At 36.4% G+C, this 10,306-nt stretch overlaps 1 protein-coding gene across 2 annotated transcripts; it reads left to right on the top strand.

The window, feature by feature from the left end:
* The first annotated feature begins 2,848 nt into the window (after positions 1-2,848).
* LOC109237237 (protein RDM1-like) lies at positions 2,849-9,546 on the top strand. Of its 2 annotated transcripts, XM_019403516.1 has the most exons (5): positions 2,849-3,020; positions 3,936-3,982; positions 4,349-4,456; positions 5,947-6,096; positions 8,906-9,546. In XM_019403516.1, exons 2-5 carry the CDS (start codon positions 3,970-3,972, stop codon positions 9,286-9,288), a joined length of 654 nt encoding a protein of 217 aa, XP_019259061.1. In that variant the 5' UTR covers positions 2,849-3,020; positions 3,936-3,969; the 3' UTR covers positions 9,289-9,546. The 2 variants fall into 2 exon arrangements, with proteins under 2 accessions (XP_019259061.1, XP_019259062.1); XM_019403517.1 differs by lacking the exon at positions 4,349-4,456 and having other exon boundaries at positions 2,853-3,020.
* Positions 9,547-10,306: the final 760 nt, after the last annotated feature.

The following is a 10,306-nucleotide window of genomic DNA, read 5'->3' as shown; positions in this document are numbered from 1 at the left end:
GGCCTGAAAGCCTTCTCACATCACACTCAAGGCCTGAAAGCCTTCTCACATCACACTCAAGGCCTGAAAGCCTCCTCACATATGGCCCTCGGCCTCACTCAGTCCAGAAAACATCATAAGCCCCTCGGGCATCAATAAAATGGTAGGGCTCAGCCCAAACAAAACAGTGGAAATATCATTTAAGTCTCAAAGTTCATTTAAAGCAGCTAAGTTTGTAAAACAGTATAATCAACAGGACTGAGTTCAAGTAGTATATCAAATAGTGAGGAAACAGTGATAAAATCCACGAAGGATTCAAGTAGTCGGCATGAAGCCCAAAATATGGCAATAGGCCCAAATCATGATGATAATAAACATGTCCTATTTAAATACGCGGTAAAATATCAACGGGACGGACCAAGTAACAATCCCCAGTAGTAAACAACCCCGCGCCCGTCATGAAGCGCGTGTTTCACCTCAATATAGCACTACGTTGTGCAAATCCGGGGTTTCCAGCCCTCAGGATATCATTTACTATCATTACTCACCTCAAGTCGGCCAAAATCCTAGCTCGCTATGCCCTTGCCTCTCAAATCGGCCTCCTCGCGCGTCGAATCTGATCAAAACCACAACGAATACATTACAATAGGCTAAGGGAACATAACCCAATCGAAAAGACTCGAAAAATATTGAAATTCTCGAAATTTGCAAAACCCGAGCCCCGGGCCCACTTCTCGAAAATCAGAAAATTTAATATCATCGGATTCCTTATCTCGCCACGAGTCTATACATACCAAGAACTCCCAAATCCGAGCCCAAATGACCCATCAAATCCCACTTTGAAATATCAAATTCTAAGCCCTAGCTTTTCCCCCCTTTTTGATGAATTTTCATAAATTTCTAGGTTAATTCTACCATTAAATCATGTATTTAGGTCATAGAACTCACCTCCAATCACACCCAGTCGAAATCACCTTTAATTTCCGTCCAAAAGCTCTTAAGTTTGCTCAAAAATGGTGGAAATATACCTTAGCTCGCGGAACAAAATGAACCCTTTAAAACCCTTTCTGTCCAGACATTTTCGCATCTGCGATCAATGAACCGCACCTGCGGTTACTGCTTCTGCGGCTTTCCCTCCGCTTCTGCAGATCTTACACTATTTGCCAGGACCGCTTCTACGATCTAAACCCGCTTCTGCGGATGCCGCATCTGCGAAATACCATCCGCTCCTGCGGAAATTCCTCTACTCCCAACCTTCGCTTCTGCGAGTCCTTTACCGCATCTGCGATACCGCAGATGCGGCTCCTCTTCCGCATTTGTGGAACTCATCCTTCTTCGTACCTCTCGCACCTGCGACCCCATCATCGCATCTGCGGAACCGCATCTGCGACCCCTTTTCCGCAGATGCGGACATACCAGATACCAGTAACTTCAGAAATGCAACAAGTCCAAAATTCATCCCGATGGCCATCCGAAATCACCCCGAGGCCTCCGGGACTTCAATCAAAAGTGCCAATCCATCCTAAAATACCATTCAAACTTGCTCCAATCATCAAAACACCACAAACAACACCAAAACCATCAAATTACATCGGATTCAAGCCTAAGTTCTTCTAAAACTTCCGAAATACGCATTCGATCAAAAACCCGACCAAAACACCTCCGAATGACCTGAAATTTTGCGCACACATCCCAAATCACCTAACGAAGCTACAACAACTCTCGGAATTTCATTCGACCCTCGGATCAAAATCTCACCTATCAACCGGAATTCGCCAAAATACTAACTTCGCCAATTCAGGCCTAATTCTACACCGGACCTCCAACAATACTTCCGATCACAGTCCTAAGTCACAAATCATCCCCCGAAGCTAACCGAATCACCGAAAATCACATCCGAGCCCTCTAACTTATAAGTCAACATCCGGTTGACTTTTCCAAAACAAACCTTCCTTAAAGAGACTAAGTGTCTCATTTCCTTCTAAAACCAATCCAAATCAACTCGTTCACACAAGACTCTTATAATGAAGCATAAAGAAGCAGGAAATGGGGAAAATGGGGCGGTAACTCATGTGATGACGGGTCGGGTTGTCACATTCAACCTACCCATTTGATACCCAACCCGTTTTTGACTCGTATAAAATATGGACGGGTTGATACTCAAATCATTTTTGCTCAATCCATTTTTAACTTGTCTAATTCAATCCAACCCGCCCATTTGCTACCACTAATCCCAATGAACATAAAGTAGGAGCATAAAAAAGGTCACTCAAAGAAAACCTGCCAGTATTCCTCGAACCATTTTATGCGAGTGGACAACAAAAACGGCGTTAGGAGCATTTACGAAGAAGTGTAGAAGAAGAGTCGGAGAAGAAGAGGAGAGTGAAAGGGTAAAAAGGTTATTTACCTTGCTTACAAAGTTAAAGGATGCTTGACAAAAATTAAATACCAGATTTATAATATTTTTTCTCAAAAGTGTTTTTCTCAAAACTACCTGTGAGAAACAATTTGTGTTTGGCTAATTAATTTGAAAAACACTTCTGAGCAGTAATTAGTATTTGGCCAAGCTTTTTTAAAAACTACTTCTAAGTGTATTTTTCTTAAAAGTGCTTTTCAAGAAAGTGCTTTTAAAGAGAAGTAACTTTTTTCTGCATCTCCAAAACTGATTCAGTTTTTCCTCAAAACCATTTTTTTCTTCCAAAAAATTGACTAAACACTTTCACCTTGAAAAGAAAATATTTTTTTTTGAAAAAAAAATGCATCCAATAAGCTTGGCCAAACATGTTATTAGTGAGGTACACCCGGCACAAATTGTACTTTTAACGGACGGACATGTGGAGGCCATTTAAACAAAAGACCTAACGGGTTCATTCATAATATAATTGGATACCCCCTCCCTTAAATAAAATTGAACCCTTTTGGTTTAAACAACAGAGTAAAACAACAGTTTTTCAAAAGATTTTGTTTACCAGGTCGCTAAAGTTCGTCTTCTCTGCCGCTAATTAAGCTGCTCATAATCACTCTGCCGCTAACGGAATTTGGTAACTTTATTTCTTGCGTGCTTTTTCTTTATAATCCATTTCTATGTGTTTTAGTTAGCAAAAAACCTTATCCCTTTCAGCAATGGAATTTTAATGGCAATCCATACATTTTGGTGAATCGAACCATAATGTTTATTTATAGTCTTAATGAGCTTGATTATATCCTGGTGTTTGGTAAGTAAGTAGACAATATTGCTAGCACGAGGCAAACACTATGGGGAGTAGGGTGGGCTGTTGGGCGATGGGGGATGGGGAGGAGACAATTAGTGTGGAATGCCATTTATGGAGCTTGTTTTTACTACTCCATAGGGAAGAGTAACTTGTTTTCCCAGAGAAAATACTTTCCAAAATATTTTAACCAAGTATATTATTTCTCCACATTTATAAAAACCACGAAAACCATGTGTGAAATGTTATTGACTTTTTTACCCTTTAGAGATAGATTTCACATTAGACAAACTTGTTATTTATAAACAACTAATGTTTTTCTTACTAGATCATTTCTTATCTTAACTAGGTACGAAGTCCTAATATTTAGGACTTTAAAACTAAAATTTTACCTTATATAAATCATTTAGAAAAGAATGAAAACCACCAACAATCCAAAAACAGCAACTACACCACAAACCATCGGGGTGACGACGACTCAATAACTCATAAAAAACTAAAAATAGTAAATGATTGGTGTAACATTCTCTTAATACTATAAGCTCCAATTTGTTTTTTTGTTCTTGATACTTACTGATTGGTTAAATTTTGATTTTGTTTCAAAATAAGGAGCAACATTTTCTGACTTAGCATTTAATATATAGTTCAGAATTTTTACTCAGTATATGTTTCTAATTTGGCTGAATTCTATTCCATGTGTTTAATTCAATTTGAATGCAATATTAACAAGTTTTTTGCATTCCGCAGGCGCATGATATTTTCCATTATTCATTAAATACAGATGGCACAACAAGGTAGAATTACTTTTAATTAACACATTATGTTCTTTAAAATATTGTTAATTGTCAGTAATTAAATTAAATTCTCGACAATTTGGACAGAAAGGAATAGAAGGTGTTTTGATGGATTATCAACTCCAACTTACTCCCTTAAGGTTAATTGTTTTATTTTGTTATGTAGCTGGAGTATCGCTCCCCTGGTAGCTCACCTGAGTCATTTTTGGATTTTGTTAGCTCCCAATCCGTAGCATAAGATTATCTGTAATAGTGCTAGCAAACTCTCTTTTGTTTTAGCACCAGTACAGTGCTCTATTTTGCATCTTCAACATGCTTTTAATAATATCTCATACTTTATCAAAAAAAAGTATTTTCTTTTTATAGACCAACGCAAAGTTGCTTATGCCATTCGGAGGATGAACAAATATATTGAATCAAATGCAACAAAGTTAAATGATGGAATCAATAGTGGACATGAACAAGAAATTTCAGGTTAATCTTTGAAGAATCATGGTAAAAGTATTTTTGTGTTACCTGTTTATTTTAAGGTAAATATCCGCAGAAATCCTCAAAAGTCAAAATAAGGTATTTGAGGACTTCCGAAGGGCAGAATTTCTTCTTTTATTGAGCTAACTAAATGAGATCAGTATTTATCATTTTCAGGAATTTACACCTTTTCTTTAATTTTTATTTTATAACTCAAACACATTGTTCAATATATTTATGTTTTTTTATTTAAATTATCTACTCATTAATATGGGGTGCACACGCAAAAGCACGTACCCTGAGACTAGTGGAAGATAAAAGGATGAACAACTTATCATGATATTACGGGTTTCGATTAGGGTGAAAGTCATTTATGAAATCCTTAATATTTGAACATTGGATTTTAGTTTCGAACCAATTCAAATCTAATTATTTACCCAAATAAGAGAATATCTTTAGAAAAAAAGTTTTATCTTATATATACATTTTACTATATTAGGTACCTAACATATTAACTGGACATGAAACTGGAATTAGTAACCTGACAAACAAGATAGGTTACCTACTATAACAAGTTATTTAGATTGATAGTCTAAGTTAAATCCATAGAAAAAACAATTTTGAAGGTATCCTCTTATCCAAATATGTCTATCCAATCGAACTTGGAAGCTAATACATCTAATAATTATTACTCCCTCTGTTCCAGTTTATGTGAACCTATTTCCTTTTTGGTCCGTTCAAAAAAGAATGACCCCTTTCTAAATTTGGTAACAATTTAGCTTAAACTTACAATTATACCCTTAATGAGAAGCTTTTATAACCACACAAATACTCTGGGCCCCTTTTTGATTTGTTTAGGACCACAAATTTCAAAAGTCTTCATTTTTTCTTAAAATCCGTGCTTAGTCAAACAAGTTCATATAAATTGGAATGGAGGGAGTAATTTAATTGTCTATGAAGATTCTTGATTATTAGAGAATGGGCAACATTCTTGATTATTAGAGAATGGGCTCTTGTTAGAGTGGGCTTTAGTTCGTACTATTCTTAGTTTTAGCATGCAGTTTATGATGAATTAAGCATATATGCAGAGAAAAGTAATGATCTGAGCATGGCATGAATTTTGTTGAATCTGCTAACCATGATGAACTTTTGACGGTTGGATATTAGACTCTACACTAGGATTTTATGTATGGAAATCAAAATAGTGGTCGATTAGAATTGTATGGCTTTCTGCCAGTTGCTCATTCAGTTCATTGATGAGCTGTCTTGATTTAAATTTTTTTTGTTATTCTCTTATTTGTATATGGGATCAAAACTCATATTCTACATTCATTTTTTTTATTTCCTTTATGGGACTTGGGAGTACACACTGGCTTTTGAACTCATTCGTCCCTAGATGAGTCGTCCAATTAAAGTTAAATAGTTTCATCAAAGTTTTCGTTTGTTGAAGCTGCTAGCATTGTTTTTATTTTCTCCAAATGACTGCAATTTTACAGCTATGGAGAGAGAAGCGCCATTTGGTGAGCAGGTAGATATCTCATCGGGCGACTCATCTTCCTCTGATACAGATGATCGCAAAACAGAAAACAAACAGCTGAAAAATAATATCACCACCGGTCAACCTGTTAGCGAATTTATTTCTGAAGGTACTGAAATTCTGTGCCATAATTCACATAATTGTCGAGTAGAGTCTTATTTCTCAATCTACTCGAAGTGTCTGCATATGTTCCCTTAGCGGAAACACACTCCAGTTGCTTTGTCACTGTGAAAAACTGGAAAAAGGAGAACCCTCTTCTCTTGATTAAGTTTGAGATATGTTGTAGGTGGAGATTCTTACGTTTTGTTCAATACATGAGGATCTAGTTAGGCTGTTGTTGTAGTGTTTCATGTTTCTTTTATTGACGCAGGCTTGCGTATTCTTTTAGTACGGGAACTCGAGAATCAAAAACGGAGCTAGGAATTTAGGTTACCTGGGCCAACATTTCTCACATTAAACTGTCGGTTGCTCAAGTGTGATTAGAATTTAGAAAGCTGTTCATGCACAAGTAAAGATAGTAGCATAATGCCCGGGAGGAATCTGTTAACTTAATATCACATTTATCTAATAGTCTTTGGTGTTAGTATAAAATTCTGTAATGGAGTTCAGGTAGGAATTTTAATGCGGAAAAACAACCAAATAAAGGCAAGCAATAAATTTTTTATTAGACCGAACAAAGAAGTAATTGAGAAGCAGAAGCAATTCATAACAATCAATTACCTATCAACTACAAACAAAGTGAACCTAAAACTATAGGATTACCCTCAAGAGGAATGATTCCCCTAGTAAATACACCTTGGAAGTCTAGATCAACAAGTTGGAAGCCATAGCCCCTTAGAAACCATTTTCTCTATGCAAAATAAGCTAAAGAGGAAATAACCCTCATCAATATCCTTTTACACCAGGTCTAAATAGGGTCAATGAAAGACAAAATTACCCTTGAAGAAGGCCTAAGATAAATACACTTAAAAGAAAATAATTTGAGGCTCCAAATGGTCTTCTTTCAACTCCTCCTCTTTAGGCAAAACATATAAGACATTGTAAGTCTTCAACGAGCTTCCAACTTGATCTCCAAGGCATCCCACTTCTTTGTAAAGATTTTTAAGTCCATTAGTTCTCTTGCTTGTGATCTAGTGAAAGGTCGTGAGGCTTGATGTGTACTTGTGTAAGTTGTGTTCCTTGGTTCGTATCAAGTTCAGCCGCACAGGATCTTCAGATGAACTTTTTATACAAAGCCGTTATGCAATTTAACGTATAAAATCTGATAACATTGTCAGTTCGACTTGTTTGATAATGTAACCTAAGAGCATCCAGATAGAAGTGATTTGAATAATATTCTTTGTAAAGAATTTCATTTCCCATTCCTAAATATGGTATTGGCTTTGATAACAAAACGTGCAAAAGCGGCTATTAAAAAGAATGTGCAAAGTGGAACTGTCATAATGAAACATCATAAAACTTGTCTAATCAAACTTGATACATAATCTTTTAGACATGAATCAGTTGAGTAAAATTTCTGTTTTTTCATTCTTAGCCTTGAAGCCAGATTAATTGTGGTTTCTCAAGGGTGCTATAGAGAGTAGCCACTTGAAGACAATACTACCAGTATTTAGCATTTACAGAAGCAAGCATTTAAACTGAAAAGTCTTTCTAGATATAAATTCATAAAATATTCTTCTTTCTTGAGGAAAGAAAATGAAGGAAGGAGAACACTTTTGTTGAATAAAAGGAGAATTTACGCTAATAGGTTTTGATAAACAAAGCATTTTGGAAAGAGCAACTTAGTACTTTCCATTTTTGGTGAGATTCATTCGAGGAACACGGAGACTAGTTGAAGTACTGATCAGGAGGCTTAGTACTTAAACTGAGTTAATAGAAAATCATTTCACCTTCTTAGTTGGACTTCTCGCTCATTTCAACTGAGTTAATAGCTTATCCTCTCCCATCTGGTGTCTTTCTCCCTTTTTCTCAAGCTTATGTCCAGAACACAACCACCAGCAACAAGAAAGCCTGCACTTTGAGTGTGCACAAAGACATCTGAGCTCCCCACTTTTCCCATCTCTCATCTCATCATTTTGCTTCCAATTGCACAATGCGCGTAGATTCTTCCTGTTTCCTCTTTTTCTTGGTTTTGGATCTGTATGGGCTTTAAGAAAAATGGAGCATTAAATTTGTCTTGGAGCTGAAAATGATGAAAACGTTTCTCTTTTTTCAATCAAGTTTTCTGCAACCTTGGGAAATCATAATGAAGTAAAAATGACTGTAGAATTAGTAGATTTCATAAAATGAAAGTGCAAATTCTGCATCTGGACAACTCCAGATGTTTGCTTGTATTCCTTTTTTCTTCTCCGGTAAATGGTTTATGAGACACTAAGGGTTCTTTGCATCAAGTAACTCTGACAATAACCAAACAATAATTGATGTGATTTGGTTGGGATGAAAAGGAGAAGAGCTGGTGGAGAGGAAGTAAAAGGTGTACGGATTATTTCTCATCTGGTTAGTAAAAAACGAGAAGACTAGATGTGAAAGGGTTAGAAGATACCCTTCCATGTCAAATTTTTAACCTTATTGAAACTTGACGAAAAGAAGTATATCTATTTTGCTTCCTATCCATCTGTACAAGTTGACTGATCTCTGGCCACAAGTAGCTTCTGTTTGATTCCCAGGAAAATCTCGTCCATAAATCTATGTTCAGTTTATCTTTTCTAATGTGAATGAGCAATTGAGAGGTCTCTTTGATAATAGTACTAATGCTCGAAGGAGTTACTTTTGCTTTTTCTTTTTAGTATGAAAATCGTTTTAAATAGTTTATGTTGAATTCTTAGTTCAAACTAGTTTCTAGACAGGCAAGATGTGAGTTTACCAGTCATTTCATGTATTATATCTGTATAACTAGTCTTACAGGCTCTGAATTACAGATTCAATGATAAGAAGAGCAAGAATGTACCAGGAGTACATGCAGTTGGTTCCTATACCTACACACCGTGGCTCTGTTATCCCTTTCACTTCATGGGCGGGATTAGCTGCATCCATTAAGCAGTTATATGGGCAACCCCTGCATTACCTAACCAATGTCCACATGAAGCAGTGGGATCAAATGAGGTTTGGTACTGACGATGATGACGTTCCATTAGATACCGTCATACATCCTAGCAAAGCTGAAGCAAGCATCTGGCTTATTGAAGAAGTTCATAGGCGTGCCTCATCTCATCATTACATTGCCCAACTTTGGCTTACTGATCCAATGTATCATGCCTATGTTGATCCAATTTTCCCAAAGCTGCAGAATTCATCAAAATAGATTCTTTGCCAATCTATCTTCATTGACTTGGTCTAGACTCATTAACCTTCTACTTGGGAAAAAATTTCATCTCCATCACCCTTTCCCAAACAACCGTGTTATATGAAAAATTGTACATCATAATGACTTCTTTATCTCCTGCTTTCACATGATAGACAGATAGAGTAATATGTTTTCAGCACATGGGCTATATGGTGATCTTGTGTTTGTGCCATACGTGCTTTTTCTTGCGTTAGTCAACTTAAAGGAAATGCGACATACCGATTCCCGATCAGCAATATGCCTTAGCCTATTAAACTTCTTAATTCGAAATCTTCGGTTAGCTCACTGGTAGCCTAAAATTATGCCTGATGTCAGCTTCACAAAACCTTTACTCAAATTATGTCAAATTACTGCATTCATTTTGAAACCCATTTACTTTCTATTTTCTGTTTTTTTTTTCTTTCTGGAAACCCATTTACTTTCTATTTTCTGTTTTTTTTTTCTGGAAAAAAGAGGTGCGAGTGCGACAATGTACCAGGTATTTTTATGGTCGACTGAAATATTCGACTACCACTAAACGAGACATGCTACGTTAAACAGCATTACTTAACCACAAGTAGGTGTAGGGCATGAAAACCAGAAGCATAGAATAAGATCCCCTTTTTATTCAGAACAAATAGCAAATATGCCAGAACAAGAACCATATTTTGTACAATTCTTGGTGGTGGAATCAGGATACTAGAGCAAATAGCCTCTGCATTTGATACTGTCTGTTAGAAAAATAGCAGAATATGGGGACAAAATAATTAGGCCTTGATAGTGTACTCACTGCCCTTAAAGAAGGGATATTTTTAAAAATAGCCAGATTTACAACTGGTCGTTCAAAAATAGCCCAATTTCAAAAGTAACGAAATTTAGCCACTTTTTATGTAAAGATAAATTTGAGCGAAAACACTGTTCAAAAGCCGGAAAATACTCCAGTATATTATGCTGGAGTTCCAGCATAAGTATACTTGAACTCCAGCATATTATACTG

The sequence above is a fragment of the Nicotiana attenuata genome, unplaced genomic scaffold, assembly GCF_001879085.1.
Source record: "Nicotiana attenuata strain UT unplaced genomic scaffold, NIATTr2, whole genome shotgun sequence".
Taxonomy (NCBI): Eukaryota; Viridiplantae; Streptophyta; class Magnoliopsida; order Solanales; family Solanaceae; genus Nicotiana; species Nicotiana attenuata.
Note: the sequence above shows the minus strand (reverse complement) of the source record. Positions and strands in the feature narration are given on the sequence as shown.